The following is a 15500-nucleotide window of genomic DNA, read 5'->3' on the forward strand; positions in this document are numbered from 1 at the left end:
CTCTCTGACTCAACGGCTTTGAAGTATAGATCAATATCGTTTTGGATGGTTGAATTTTCTTTTCCTTTTTATTTTTCTTTTTAAGTACATTTTCTTTTTCTTTTTGTAGTAGAACACGATTCTTCCACTTTCTTTTTGGATGGTTGAATTTGAGAATTAAAGTGGCATATATTTGTTACTTGTTATCTCATTTCTTTAATATTTCTCGAGCAAAGTTAAATTCAGGAGCGTTATTATTCAGGAGTGTTAGTGTAAATAACTCTTGTCAATTCCACGAGCAAAGTTCATTGCTGCATGAATTAAAAGTCGAGCATAGTTGCATTGCCAAAAGGAAACAATACTGGAAGAACAAATAAACATCAAATAAAAACTTTGCCTTTTTGTAACACACAATTTTGGGAATGTTATGTGAGCTCAGATGTATGTGGATAGAGCCTTTTCCCGGACCACAAAAGGTCTCATAATGAGCTGGGATTCACATTTATCCTCATTGCAAAAATAATAATACTAACTAAATAGAAATAAAACAAAGCAACCCTACATCAAAAAATTGGACATAATCATCCAAAACCAAGAAGAAGAAAAAAAAATCAATAGTAGTATAAGTATATGAAAATAAATGGAAACTAAACCACGGGAACACAGATTAAACATAAACATAAAAAAAATTAAGAAAAACATAGATTAAGAATGTTTTTCTGGGCTCAGATGTATTGGATCTATCCTATTCCCGGACCACAAAAGGTCTCATAGAGCTGGGATTATCATTCATCATCATTGCAAGACCATAATTAATAAATAATGATAATTTAACAGAAAGAAAGAAAACAGAGTAAAACCCTACATCAGAAAATCGATCAAGAACTAGAGAAGAAAAGGTTTAAGAAAGACGCCTAGGTTTTCCTGGAAGAGTAGGACGGAAGAAGAGCGTATGCGACGGCCACAAACTGGTGACTGAAACAATAGGGTTTAAGCCGATATATAAGAAGGGAATCATAAGTTTTCTTAATTGCCCATTATGACCCTAGGGATTTGCATGAATTACAAATTTGATTTGGGTAGTTGACAACAACTGGGCCCATTGTTAGAAACCCAACACTGTATTCAATTAAGGCCCAATCCGAAGGGAAAGGACTTGGATTTAGGCTTTCCAACTTATAATAGGAACTTCGCACCTTATGAATACGGAGCCATTCATTCCTTTTTGCAGGCAAATCACATTCGGAAACTAGGACTTTCTTGTCTCTCTCGCTTCGCCTTCTCCAACTAGGGCTCCAAGTGAGATGGCTTTAATGGAAAGAACTCCAGGCAGATGGCCACGTCCTGTTTGGCATGCTCCTTGGAAGATGTACAAGGTCATTAGCGGCCACTTGGGATGGGTACGATCCATTGCCTTTGATCCAAGCAACAAATGGTTCTGCACCGGCTCTGCAGATCGCACGATCAAGATATGGGATGTAGGAACCGGAACCCTACAGCTCTCACTGACAAGACACATTGAACAAGTACGAGGACTTGCTGTTAGCAGCAGGCACACCTACATGTTCTCTGCCGGCGATGACAAGCTGGTTAAATGCTGGGACCTCGAACAGAACAAGGTTGTCCGTTCATATCATGGTCATCTGAGCGGTGTTTACTGCTTGGCGGTTCATCCCACGCTTGATATTTTACTCACCGGTGGACGCGATTCTGTGTGCCGGGTTTGGGATATTCGAAGCAAGGTGCAAGTTTTTGCATTGTCGGGGCATGACGACACAGTTTGCTCAGTTTTCACTCGACCGACAGATCCACAAGTTGTCACTGGCTCTCATGACTCGACCATCAAGCTCTGGGACTTGAGGTATGGGAAAACAATGTCAACACTTACACACCATAAGAAATCTGTGCGTGCAATGGCGCAACATCCTAAGGATATCAATTCTTTCGCATCTGTATCCGCTGACAACGTGAAGAAGTTCAACTTTCCGAACGGCGAATTTTTGCACAACATGCTGTCTCAGCAGAAAACTATAGTTAATGCAATGGCTGTGAATCGGGATGGTGTCATGGCAACTGGAGGTGACAGTGGGAGTGTGTGGTTTTGGGATTGGAAGAGCGGTCATAATTTTCAACAATCGCAAACAATTGCGCAGCCTGGCTCCCTGGATGGTGAAGCTGCTGTATATGCTCTTTCCTTTGATAGAACTGGTACAAGGTTGGTGACTTGCGGAGCTGATAAGACGATCAAAATGTGGAAAAAGGACCAAAATGCCACTCCAGAAACCCATCCTCTCAATTTCAAGCCTCCTAAAGATATTCGACGGTTCTAGTGTAAGATCTTCCTTTGTTGTTGCTCTGTTCGGTGACATGTGTAATGTTGTTTTTTTAATCGAAGTGTAATATTGTTTTACTGGAGTGATTTGCTATCTGCTTGTTGTTATGAGATGAATTATACAAATTTTGATGTGTAATTTGCCAACAAAAATTTGATTTGTTTTTTTTTTTCAAATGATATTCTAATTTAATCTAATCTAAACTAGGGGAGGAGAATTTGAACTCAGTCCGAAATACCAAACCAGAGCTCAGAGTTAAATATATTTCCAACATATCCTAAAATAAAGTCTTATTGAACAATAACACAAATACAAGATTTGTAACAACAACAACAACAACAACAACAAAGCAGAGGATTATATTTGTAATTAAGCTACATAACTAGCCAAATAGCAACAAAAATTAATATCAACATAATTATAACATAATTAAGAACTATGATTGGTCTAAATTAATATATCCCTTTTCAATTTATATGCAAATTAAGCTAAGCTTCCTGAGTAATTAAAAGACATACAGCCTCATGTGAATATGTTTGATCTTTCAACAGAGAGAAGAGAGGAAGGACATGGACTTGTCTTGTGGATAGTCTGTCACCTCGTTTCTCTCCCAGCAGCAACTATATGGTTGAATTTGAGTTTTATCCCAAACCCATATATAATGAAATGTTACCTCAAAACTCAGATAGTGAGAGGCCCAGATATCATAGAAGACAAGGAATGGGTCTGGCCCGATAACAATACGAATGGGCTTAATCCACAAGAAGACCGATGAGACCCGACCCCAATAAATCACAACGTAGCCACTGGCCAGTGCCTTACCTTAGATTTCTTCTGATATTTTGATCTGAGACTGAGAGAGAACTAACTATCTCGATCTAGAGACGTCGGCTCATTTCCATCGGAGATTCTGAGATTTCGCTGCAAAATGGAGGACATGGGGGCCGACATGGACTAACGATTCGAAGATGGAGGTTTCTGGCGAGGCCAGCATACGAACCGTCGTCGTCGTCGCCCTTGGTGTTCGCAACACGAGGGATCTGCGAGAAATTTGCATAAAATCTTCGAAAGTGTAGCGTAAATATCTTACTCTCTTCTTTGAATTCGTCAATCTCTAGCACATGTCAAATCCTAACTCCTGAGGACCTATCCCTAACCCTAATTTACCATTTCATTTTACCTTGTTTTAGATCGAAGAAATTTGTGCATACGAACCGTCGTCGTCGGCCTTGGTGCTCTCGATCTGCGAGAAATTTGCATGATATGTAAGTCTCCCACTCTTTTCTTTAAATTCGTCAATCTCTAGCATGTCTCAAATCCTAACCCTAACCCTAATTTATCATTTCATTTTACTACCTTGTTTTAGATCGCAGAAGCTTGTGATCGGCCTCGGTCTCCGAGACCTTGGTTGGGTTGCGTAAAGAGAAGCATCTTCAGACCCATTCATTGCATAGCTTCCACTTCCAGCGAAGATCTTCAGGTGAATGTCTGAATTTGTGGTTCTTTAATTGATTGGTTTCTTGTTCGGAATTGAAAGTTTTAGTTTGGACTGTGCTGAATTTCTCAATTAGAACGCTAAGTGTTGGGGAACATGACAATTCATAAGGTGCAATGTTTGTTGTTACTGACTTTTATCGTTTGCCTATAAATTATGTGTGGCAAAGCGAATGGCTTTCGTCAATGGCCAAAGTTGGCATGGTCCTTTTAATCCTTTTAGAAAAAGGTCTCTTTCATGCATTATTACTAGTGTGGTTTCTCACTGCGAAGCAAAACACACATGAAATCGTATTTGTACTTGTGTTTAAATTGTGTAAGTTGTTTGTTGCATGGTATGTTTTAGCTGCAATTCTATGTTTTGTATGTTTACTTTGTTAGAGTAAGCGAGAGAGCTTTAGAATATTAGAAAGCAATGTGTGAAGTAGCTTCAGAATATCTAGGAAGTAGAGTTTTAAAGTTATGATGAATGCTGAGGCAAATAAGTGGGTTTGCTTGCAGTACAGTATAGGCTTTAGCAGCCTGAATATGATAATGGTCATAGTTTTGTATTCTATGTCGAATTCATGTTTAAAATCATAATAGATTTTGTTGAGGTGTAACTGTGTTAGTTATTACTAGAGGCTGCTACAAGTGTTCTAAAAGGCTTGTGCCTTAACGTTAATTTCTTGTTTGTGGTGATGAAAAAATATATAACTAAACTAACTATAATGTTGTCAGTATATTATGAAAATACCCTTGAGGGATCTTCTTTTTCTGTCTTAGTAATAGGATTCTTATCTTATATTACATTGTATAGTCTTCCTCTGTTCAGGTTTCTTTTATTTGTTGTGTTTGCTGTGGGCCTCATTTTAGCTAGTTGGCTTGGCTGCTTGGTGCTTATTGGGTTTCCTTTGTCTAGGCCCAAACTTTTCGGTTACATCCCCTGTAATTGCAATTTGGGAGGGACTAGTATTTCTGATATCAATTTTCAGGGATCAGTACTTCCGCGATTTTGGCCCAAAAGTTGCTAACTCGTTCCAATAAATTTACACCTTTGTGTTATTTTATCGGTTTTTCATCTGTATTTTTTTGCCAATAATATTCTTTTCTGCAGCTATGCTTCTGTTTATATGAATTAATTTGGTTGTCTGTTTTTTTTTAACAGCCCTTATGTAAAGGTTGAAAATGCAAACGGGTCCCTGCCGAGAAGGCATAGGTTTGTTTAAGATGAAGCGAAGGTCGCTGCTGAGAAGGCTTCGGATCTTGTTGGGATATTGAACAGCACGGAATGCTTTTTTTGTGTGCGCGCGCGTTTCTTTTTTAATTTTATAATTTTTTCAGCTCATATAATGAATGAGGACAATGAATTACTGAAAACAGAAACAATTAGATCGCAGGTACCAATAACATGAAACTGGACCCAAAAGTTGGCGCACAACAAGTGAAACAGGGGCCTACAACGTGGAAGACGCCCAAAAGTCGCTCAATAAAGACAAAATATGTCCACTGGAAGGCCTAGTAATCACCAAATAGGCCTACTAAAAGGCTCACGAACGACAAAATTGGCCCACTGGAAGCCCCATAAAGACCTATTAATTTACGATAGGCCCAATGAAACTTTAGAAACGACAAAATAGGCACACTAAGGTCCCTTTAAACGACAAAATGGGGCCACTAAAGGCCTCAGAAACGACAAAATACGCCCAGAGGAGGCTCAGAAACGACAAAATAGGCCCATTAAAAGCTTCAGAAACGACAAATTAGGCCCAATAAAGCCTAAGAAAACGACAAAATAGGCCAATATGGGCCTTTAAACGACAAAAATGGGCCCACTAAAGGCCTAAGAAACGACAAAATAGGCCCAGAGAAGGCTCAGAAACGACAAAATAGGCCCATTAAAAGCCTCAGAAACGACAAATTAGGCCCAATAAAGCCTAAGAAAACGACAAAATAGGCCAATATGGGCCTGAAAACGACAAAATAGGCCCAGTAAAACCTCAGAAAAGACAAAATAGGCCCAATATATTACCATAAACAACAAAATAGGCCCAGTAAAGTCTTAAAACCGACAAATTAGGCCCAATAAAGGATTCAGAAACGACAAAATAGGCCCAGTAAAGGCTCAGAAACGACAAAATAGGCATCATATTGGGCCAGAAAAGGACAAAATAGGCCCAATTGAGTCAAAAACGACAAAATAGGCCCATTAAAGTCCCCATAAACCACAAAAAAGACCCACTAAAGTCCAAAAAGGGCCCATTTAAGGCATGTAAAAGACAAAATAGGCCCATTGAAGGGTCCAGAAACGACAAAATAGACCTTTTGGGCGTTATTGGGCCGATTCGTTGGCTAGTGTTCAAGTTACTAGGCCGAGTTCTGAGCCCATTTGAATGTTATTGGGGCGACTTTTGAGGCCTCTTTTCAGGTAACTGGGCCCACATTTGGGCCTGCCTTGAAGTTTGTGAGCCTGTCCAATTTATTGGCCCACTGTCGGGTTGTGGGGCTAACATACGCTCTGAATTTCATGCAATTGCTTGTCTGGGCCTTCGTTATTGGGAAAATTTTACTTTTGGGGACCCACTTCTGGAGCCTTGGGGCCTATTTATTGCAAGTTTATAACTCAAGTGGTGAAATATTGAGCCAGTTATATCAAATTTGATTTTACTAAATTGAAATTTTTTATCAATCTACCCAATTTTTAAAATAATGAGTTTGTAATGGTGAATGGATCCGCCATCAACAATACTAGAGAAAATTTGATGATACTGAAACACGGAATCGGACCTACTGGGACTCACCAGACCTACTGGGATTATGGGGCCGACCATTCAGTCATCCAGTGTTTAACTCCTAACATGTAATGACCTTTCCATTTTAAAAGAAATTAAAATATCGACTGCAAATTGAAAAAAAAATAAAATTCCGAAATACTCAATCATAGAACTAAAACAAACTAAACAAAAAAGAGATTAAAAAACACTTCGAAAAACCATGCCAGCTGTGCTTCAACTCCAATCCTCTTTCCCATTTGACTTTCATCCTTTGCCTTCATTTTCCCACCGCCTAAACCGAAACATATGAAAGGAGATATGAGGAGACGGATGAGAGATGTGAGAGAAAGAGAGAGAGAGAGAGAGAGAGAGAGAGAGAGAGAGAGAGAGACACACACACACACACACACACACACACACATAGAGACCATGCAATGCGGAAAAAAAACTGCAAACAATGACGGAAATTTGAAAAACGCCTGCAAGACCAGTGAGAAAGAAGTAAGTCGATGGAGAACAAAGTGACACACACTTGGATAGCGACCCACACTTGGATAGCGACCCAAAGAAAAATCAAGTAATGTAAACCAAATGATATCACTTTCATGCTTCACAATTTTTTTTTTTAAAAAAGGTTTTTTTTAATTAAACAAGAAACTTTAGTTGGAGCAAGAAAAAAGGAAGAATGAATGCATTATAGAGGCAGGACAGAAACCTCTGAAACAAGGTTAAGCAACTGGTACACTGTTTGAAGGAAACCCATCCGCAAAATGTAACATCCCATAACCAAACTCGAACGTCAATGAGGCTGAGTGGGCTCAGTTAAATGTATGACCTGCACATTCATCAATAAGGAATAAGAACCACAAAGAAGGAAAAGGGGGGAAACTAAAGTCTGCCAAGAATATAAAGGGCCTTTTCTCATTACCAAATCAATTTTGTGCACAGAAATGTAAAAATGCCAGCCATTAATGATTCATATATATACACACACACATGTACTAGACGCATCAAACAGAAGCCAAGCATGTAGATTATTACGATTCCCCTCTCCTTAGAAATCAAGGACACAGAGATACGATTACAATAGAACAGATCCTGTCCAAGTAAGGTGTGGGAAAGAGAATGGGTGTGCTAAAATTGGATGCATGACCGTCAGGTAAGATAACCTGCTTGGATGCATGACTAGACATCAAAATGTGAGACTTTATGCATTATAAGCATCATTGACCAGAAGGCCAGCAAACCACCACATCATATGAGGCGAGCTCCGTAATAGAATCTACAGAGACTTAAAAAGTAATCCATATAACTCTGAAGCCCTAAACAATATAGAACTAAAAAACTGTCCAACTTATAAAATGAAAACCTAAAGCGCATAATACCCTAGGGAGTTATTCGTGCATGTTCCATAGACAAATTGAAAACCGAATGCTCGCTTTCAATCAACTCAACAATGGTTGAAACTCCAAAAGTAGTGTTTAAATATAAAGCACAGAGGCTAAAGTAAAAACAAAGTTAGATATATATGAACACAAATTTCAAGTATTTTACATCAGCAGAATAACTAGGTTAAATTAATCAAATATTCCGATTAAAAAATAGTCAAAAACTGCCTACATAGGGGAAATTGAACCTTTTCTTTTTCTCCAAACAGGTATGAAATGGATTCTTGCTACTAGTGTAAATCTAGCACTCAAAATTAGGGTTTAAATCATCGATTCAGACTCTTACCGTAATCTGAGACAGATCGTGATCCGCGCAACATGGCTACGTTCTGGATTGTTGTCATCTTCATCGTCGACGCAGAGACCAACAATCTCACCGTTCTCTTTGCACCATCCGAAGCCCTAAATCATTGTCTTATTCGGATCCGGATCAAGCTCCGGACAAGGCAATGAAAATGATTTAGGGTTTGTATTTTTCCATAGGGCTCCATTCTCGAATGTCGTCTACCCAGAGACGCGAGCGACGGAACCTAGGGGTTCTCTACTCTCTCAGACTTCCTCTCGCTCTCTCGCTTTCTCGCTTGGAATTGGAAGTCAGATCTGATTGTAGAAAGATTTGAGAAGGCCATTTTTCGTATGCGCCCGGTTATGATATGGGCCTTTTTGTTTCTTTCCCGTTTTGGGCTTTTTTATACGAATTTCACCGACCCAACAATACTCTTCCTTTTCTTTTCTCAAGATATGTGCATTTGTACCATAAATATAAAGGCAGCTAGCTATAATTTGTAAGTTGTTTTTTTAAAATAGATTTTTTTCCCATTACATGGGCTTTATCAATTTGTAAGTTTCTTTTTTAAATTTTTAGGCTTAAAATATTAGTTTTTATTTATTTATTTTACTATTGTAACTTTTTAAAATAAAATTTATGTTATTTTATTATTTTATATAATTTTTTTTAGGAACTGGTTGGTTAGTAGGTGGGTCTCATAGTAAACACGTCAGCATTTAACGATTGACCACACAGTCGACTTAACAAAATTATGAAATTGGACGATGTTGCAAACGTAAGGTTGTAAATTGATAAAATTGATATCATGAGGTCCAAATTGAGAACCACCCCAAACCTGCAGGGTGTTTTTTGTCGTTAGCCCTTTTATCATTTTCATCTCCTGGATATGCATGTCGTTGTTTGTTAGTTTTGTTGTTGTTTCACACCATGGTTGATGTGGATAGCATGTGGGAGAAATTTATGCCGTCGGATCATGTTGAAATTCTATTCAGATTAATATGTCTAATTGCTTATTCCTCTAATTAACAAAGAGTTCGTTATCAGGTTATGCAGTCCAAATCTAATTGATGGTGGCAGGAAGGTAAACTTTCAATTATTATTTGCATTTAGTTGCAATGACATCAAAATTAAAGAATTCTAATTCAAGTAAGAATGAACCTAATGGATGAGTTTGAATATGTATATGCTGACATTATTTAGTGACGTACGTATCTCTCCTAGCATCCTCCTGTAAATTTAAGTTTGATCTTTTCAAAGGAGATAAGAGAGGGAAAGGACATGGACTTGTGTTGTGGAGAGTCTGTCACCTCCTTTCTCTCCCAGCCTCAACATTAATCAATGATTGGGCCCTCCTCCTCCTCTTTTCTCTCTGCCCTTTTCTCGCATTGGCATGCATCATGCACCTCATTCTCCATCTTAATTTGTTCTTTCCTATTTGATTTCTAGACCGAGAGTACATGAAACTGGTTCATCTGTGATGTGAGATATATTGTATAGAGGAAACAAGCACAGAGGACGAGAGAAATGGCAACGTTGAGCAAATTTTCTGAAGATATGATGGGGAATATCCTGTCGAGACTGCCTCCCAAGTCTCTGATGCGATTTAGATGCGTCCTCAAGTCGTGGCATGACCTAATCGATAAACCTAGCTTCGTGGACCAGCACCTTTCCACTTCTATGGACAACAAAGTCACCTCCTCCACTTGCGTCCTCCTCAAGCACAATGTCCTCACGGACCCCACCATTAAGGACGACGAGAAGGCAGTTAGAGCTACTCTCTTCAACCCCGACAGTAACCAAAGGGACATTTTACTCTCCTCGCTTAATCTCGGCAGCCTTGTCGACGACGGTCTTGAGATTGAGAACCATGTCGTTCCGCCGCCTATGAGAGGATACGCATTGAGCCTAGAAATTTCAGGCTCTTGTGATGGCCTCATCTGCCTCAATACTTTTAACAGCGAGGACATTGTTTTATGCAATCCAGCACTCGAGGAATACAGAGTTCTTCCCAAGTCTTGCATTCTTTTGCCTCCGCGAGTTCCACGACAAGTTGAAGAAAATGAAGACGATGATTATTATGAAGAAGATGACGATGACGAGATAGAATCGAACCCGAAATGTGTGGGGTTCGGGTACGATCCGAATTCGAAAGACTACAAAGTTGTTCGAGCTGCACAATTTGTCTCCGGGGTTTTTACCCAGCACCCCTCCAAAGTAGAGGTTTACAGCTTGGCTGCCGATACTTGGAGAGAGATCCCTGTTGACATCCAGCCTCATGGTTCTCTAAACCCGTCTTACCAGATGTACTTCAATGGATTCTTTTACTGGATCGCGTACTGGACGGAGGAAAGAAATGTCATCCTTTCGTTTGACATGAGCGAGGAGGTGTTTCATGACATAGCTCTTCCGGAGAGTGGCCCAGATGCATATGAATACACAAGCATTGCAGTGTGGAAAGACTCTCTGGTTCTCTTGACCTCCCCGGTGGAAAACGAAGCTCCTAAAACCTTAGACTTGTGGGTCTTGGATGAAGAGTTGAAAGGTGCTAAGGGTTTGTGGACAAAGCACTTGGCTATAGGACCTCTGGCAAAAGGGGTTGAGGCTCCATTGGTGTTTTGGAAAGATGAGGAGCTTCTTATGGTTACGACTAATGGGGATGTGGTAAACTATAGCCTTGATACACAAATGCTCAAGCATGTCCCCCGCCATGGATTGGGAGAGCCAACCAATATCCAAGCGGTTCCTTACGTGAATAGTATTGTTTCAATTAAGCCAGGCAACAAGATTGAAAGCATATAGATAATGCTAACTAAGCTAGCAACATTAATTATTTCTCACCTTGTCCATCAAGGCTTACATTTTGTTGATATTATTCCTTTTCTCATGTTATTTTACATACTTTTTTCTTCTTTTGATTTGTCTTTGAAACATATTGAATCAGTTACATCTAAATTACTGGGATTGTAATCGAATTTAAAATCATAATTAAATTAATTTATCAAAAGTCTATGATTTCCTTTAACTATCTTAAGTGAAAAAAAATAAACTACCCATTAATTCGACGTCTAAACCTTAATGTGTAGATGAATTTGCCTAATCCTCTTCGACTTGAGTCATTTTTCTTGTATCACACTCGTTCTCACCAAAAAAAAAAAATACATTATCTCCAAGCTAATCCTAATCCAAATCTTATTTTAAGACCATCTAATGATTAAAGCTACCGAATCATCGAAGCCCTTCTTCTTTTTTAATTTTTTATTGGTGGGAAAACCCTCTTCTGCTTCAGGATTCAGACACCTCCACCTGGAAAACTTAAATCTAACTCGCCACCTGTCTCAACCTTTCCACTTAAACACCCACTGATTTTCTTTTGTCGTATGCTTATATTCTCTGTTCCTCGGACATTGTTAAATGCCCAAACTCCAACCATCTCCGTGTCGGACTCAGAGCTCTCCCTCTCACCACAACATGTCGTTGAGCAGCGGCGGCTCAGAAATTCCCGGCAACATGTCCGCGAGAAGTTTCAGCGAGATATCGGAAGTGGAGAACTTCAAAGTCGGATTGGATCTCGTATCGGCTGCCCGGCGAAATATCGGGTTCCTGAGAACTGTGGCCGAGTCTCAGTGGCTTCACCAGCAGCCAACGGTTATTGAAGCCATAAGAAGGTCATGGTCAACTCTAGCTCTGAGATTTTGATGAAGTATTCTGATCGGACGGTGGATGTTAAAGATTTCTGGATTGGTTTTGCAGGTACAATGAGCTTTGGATGCCGTTGGTTTCTGATCTGACGGTCGAGTCAACAACTCCTCCTGCGATTCATCCTCCTATAGACATTGAGTGGGTTTGGTTCTGTCACACTCTGAATCCGGTATGCTTCTTTTAAAGTTTTCTTTGGCTGCTGGGAAAGTTTGAATTTTTCATTTATGTAAATTTTCAAGGTTGTTGGGTTTTTCTGTCAGGTTTATTACAGGCAATACTGTGAGTCAAAGTTCTCAAAATTGATAGGAAAAGCAACCATTTTTGACGAAGAGAACGAAGAGTACGCATTAATGAGGTGCAGAGAATTATGGGTCAGAAGGTACCCAAATGAGCCATTTGAGAATGAAGTTGATTCTGATTCAGATGTGAGGGTTCCAGAAGCAGCCAATGAAGAAGAGCTTCTGGAGGAAGTGAAAAAGAATAGATTTTTGCATTCGAAATTTTCAGAGCCGTACAGGGCTGAAATTGTGTATTTGATAGCAGCAAAACAGAGGTACAAGAGGTTTTTGTTCATGGTGCAGAGCACCATTGATTTGTGTTCTTCTTTGGTGCCTGCCTCTGATATTATGCTCATGTGGCTATCCCATCAGGTGCGGTTTGGGTTATTTTTATTATGGCCAAAATTAAAGGATTAAATTTTTACAGTTCCTTTTGATTAAATTACTTCTTGGTTTCTCACTCTGTTTTATATGAAGCAGAGTTATCCAACAGTATATGCTGAAGATTTGAAAGAGATGGAAGGTGATTTGGGGAAGGTGGTAAGCATGTGGGCCACTGTCAAGGAAAAAGAGGTGGAAGAGACCAAGAAGCTTTGGGAGAGGACGTTTGATCAACCGTATGAGAAAGCTGGTGGAGAAATAGCTTTGGAATTGGATGGAGGTGTCTCATTCAAGCCGACGGTTTACTGGGAGGTATCAGACACAGATGTCAATACGAAATACAAGCCAATGCACCCCAGATTCTTACTTGAGGTCAGTTTTTGCATTCTCTTCCTCTGTCTATCTCTTACACCTAACTTTGCCGACCCTATCTTAAAGAAATTATGAGGTAGATGGAGGACCAAAAGTTCCACTTGGTGAACTAAGCACAATGGAAGTCCTCTCTGGACCAAAGTGAGTGATAGTTTGCATATATTGATAAGACTCGCTGTGGGGCATGCATTAGAGAAATTTGCATGAAAAAGTTAAGGAAAGAAAATTATCACAAATAGCAATTTTATGAAAATTAAGAAAGAATATTCTTATACTTAGAAACAGAGGAATGCCAACAGTTGTGTGTCTTTCAATCTGATTATGACTGTTTGTCTGTTTGACTAGTGCTTTGAAATTGTCTTCTTCTTTTGTAGTAATTAACTTCTACTCAAATTACATCTCTGAACTTTTAATATGCTTCTTTCGTGCTTTTATATTTTAAGTTCATCAAAAGCTTAAAAAGGAACTAGAGAAGGTTAGTAAGTAAGTTAAGACATCTGTTTTTATCTCAGTTTTATTACACTGATGGTACCTTGATACCTCAATGTAGGTTTGTGTGTTTGTCAGGCTGAGGGATAAGATGAAGGAAATGCAAGAGGATATGAAACGCAATGTCCTTCGTCTTCGAATGGTGAGGTGTCACAGGGAGTTAAAGCTTGAAAAACCCGTCTCCGACTTTCCCCATTCATCATGGCGAAAAGCTTGGCATCTCTACTGTGAGTTTGGAACCAAAGGAGTCATATTTGAAATTCGCAAGCGAGGTGGCTCATGTTTTAAAGGAAGTAGTGTGCAAGAGACTGTTACATTCCATTGGAATGACTTACTTAGAGCACCCTCTCTAACTTTGGAGAAGGAAGATCAACAAGTTAAAATTGTTGCTTCAATAACTCCACCAGTTCAAGCACCATACCTGTTGAAATGTGTGCCAGACCGTGTCACGGATGATTCTGGGGCAATGATATCGGATCTGATTCTGAGAATGAACCAGTATCGTCCCCAAGAAGGCCGGTGGTTGTCTCGCACTGTTCTTGATCATGCAGGGAGAGACTGTTTTGTGATTCGAATAAGGTTAAGTTCTAACAGCTTATCTTTTTTTATCAGGGGAAGGACAATTTTAATCTTTTGACAGTTACGACCTTTTTCAGACAACATTGTATCAGTTACTTAATTGGATACACATTAATTGCAGGGTGGGAGCAGGGTTTTGGAGAAGAGGAGGCGAAACTCCATCAGCTGTGAAATGGGAGGATAGGATTATAGAGATTCGAGAAGGTTCTTGGTCGTATGTTGCTGGTTCCATTGGGAGAGCCCCTGGTATGTTGTATATATCTGCATGGGCTTCTTAGAGACTATTATCTGTTTACAGTTGGTGCTTAATTGCATTTGTTTGGAATCAAATTGTAAACATTTTTCTGCCGTTGTAGTACAGTGAAACTGGTAGGAACAGCCATACCGAAAGAACCACCAGAACAATGGAAAGCTGCTTGGAATTTTTCAACAGGAGACGAACTCATGATACAGTGGGAACTGTCATCATCAAAATCAGGTCTGAGTTTTGGTTTAAAAAATCAAGCTGCAGAATCAACGGTACGTTGGCAATGGCTTTTCTCCAGTGCATGCATATGTATGTAGTTTCACATAATTTGGTTTGAAAACCAATCATATATTGCAGGTTAAGCTGTTGAAAGGACGGAAAATGCAGTATCAAGTAAAGAAAAAAAAGTCAGTGACCAAAGATGAAGAGTGTCAAAATGAGGAAGAAGGTGAAGAGGAAGAAGAAGATGAAGAAGAAGAGGGCTTCCTAACGCTTGTCCGGTACACAGAAGATAATCCAAACGGACGAGCAACAGCTCTTTTAAATTGGAAGCTATTGGTAGCAGAATTGATGCCTGAAGAAGATGCAGTATTGGTGCTTCTTCTATGCATTTCTATACTAAGAAGTGTATCAGAGATGAAAAAAGAAGATGTTGGATGTTTGCTAATCAGAAGAAGACTAAAGGAAGTAAAACTCGGGACTAGAGATTGGGGTTCTGTGGTACTTCACCCTTCCTCAAGTTCATCTATTTCTTCACCATACCTTCAACCTTGGTATTGGAATGCAAAGGCAATTATAGCATCAGATGGTGCAGGTCACATTACTAGGCAACCAAGTATTAGTTATTCACCAGAGGAAGGTGGTGATAAGTTTTACAAACGAGGGATACTAGCATGAGAAACGATGAGCATTTTTATACTTGTGTTTTTAGGATTGGGATGAGAATGTACATACACAATATTTCATGATATTCACTCGAAGATTATTTTCTGAAATATGTGCGCCTTCCATTTGAATTGTTTTTAAAGATGACATATTTGCTAGCAATTTTGGATTAATTAAATATAAAAGGCTTGTAGCTCAAGTGATTAAGAGCATTTACCTATGTGTCTTAGGTTCGATTCCTCATTTTCCATTATACAAGTGGATTAATTAATAT

General features: G+C 39.3%; 3 protein-coding genes and 2 long non-coding RNA genes across 7 annotated transcripts; 4 read left to right on the plus strand and 1 right to left on the minus strand.

The window, feature by feature from the left end:
• On the plus strand, nucleotides 1284-2309 carry LOC18775472 (protein pleiotropic regulatory locus 1). The gene has a single exon (XM_007207520.1). It carries the CDS (start codon nucleotides 1284-1286, stop codon nucleotides 2307-2309), a length of 1026 nt encoding a protein of 341 aa, XP_007207582.1.
• On the plus strand, nucleotides 3141-5214 carry LOC109949511. The gene is made up of 4 exons (XR_002271974.1): nucleotides 3141-3389; nucleotides 3503-3577; nucleotides 3679-3792; nucleotides 4954-5214. It is a non-coding gene; the product is annotated as an uncharacterized LOC109949511 (long non-coding RNA).
• On the minus strand, nucleotides 6593-8622 carry LOC109949479. 2 transcript variants are annotated; one of them, XR_002271936.1, is made up of 3 exons: nucleotides 8294-8616; nucleotides 7275-7394; nucleotides 6593-6851 (listed from the first exon to the last, which is right to left on the minus strand). It is a non-coding gene; the product is annotated as an uncharacterized LOC109949479 (long non-coding RNA). The 2 variants fall into 2 exon arrangements; XR_002271937.1 differs by having other exon boundaries at nucleotides 6631-7038; nucleotides 8294-8622.
• Nucleotides 9414-11489, plus strand: LOC18774471 (F-box/kelch-repeat protein At3g06240). The gene has a single exon (XM_007207722.2). The coding sequence runs from the start codon at nucleotides 9821-9823 to the stop codon at nucleotides 11093-11095; it is 1275 nt and encodes a 424-aa protein (XP_007207784.1). The 5' UTR covers nucleotides 9414-9820; the 3' UTR covers nucleotides 11096-11489.
• LOC18774673 lies at nucleotides 11615-15351 on the plus strand. Of its 2 annotated transcripts, XM_007208285.2 has the most exons (8): nucleotides 11615-11961; nucleotides 12047-12164; nucleotides 12256-12645; nucleotides 12754-13026; nucleotides 13577-14094; nucleotides 14216-14340; nucleotides 14456-14613; nucleotides 14699-15351. In XM_007208285.2, the coding sequence occupies exons 1-8, from the start codon at nucleotides 11708-11710 to the stop codon at nucleotides 15236-15238; spliced, it is 2376 nt and encodes a 791-aa protein (XP_007208347.2). In that variant the 5' UTR covers nucleotides 11615-11707; the 3' UTR covers nucleotides 15239-15351. The 2 variants fall into 2 exon arrangements, with proteins under 2 accessions (XP_007208347.2, XP_020422703.1); XM_020567114.1 differs by lacking the exon at nucleotides 14699-15351 and having other exon boundaries at nucleotides 14451-14521.

The sequence above is a fragment of the Prunus persica genome, chromosome G6 (genome assembly GCF_000346465.2).
Source record: "Prunus persica cultivar Lovell chromosome G6, Prunus_persica_NCBIv2, whole genome shotgun sequence".
Classification (NCBI taxonomy): Eukaryota; Viridiplantae; Streptophyta; class Magnoliopsida; order Rosales; family Rosaceae; genus Prunus; species Prunus persica.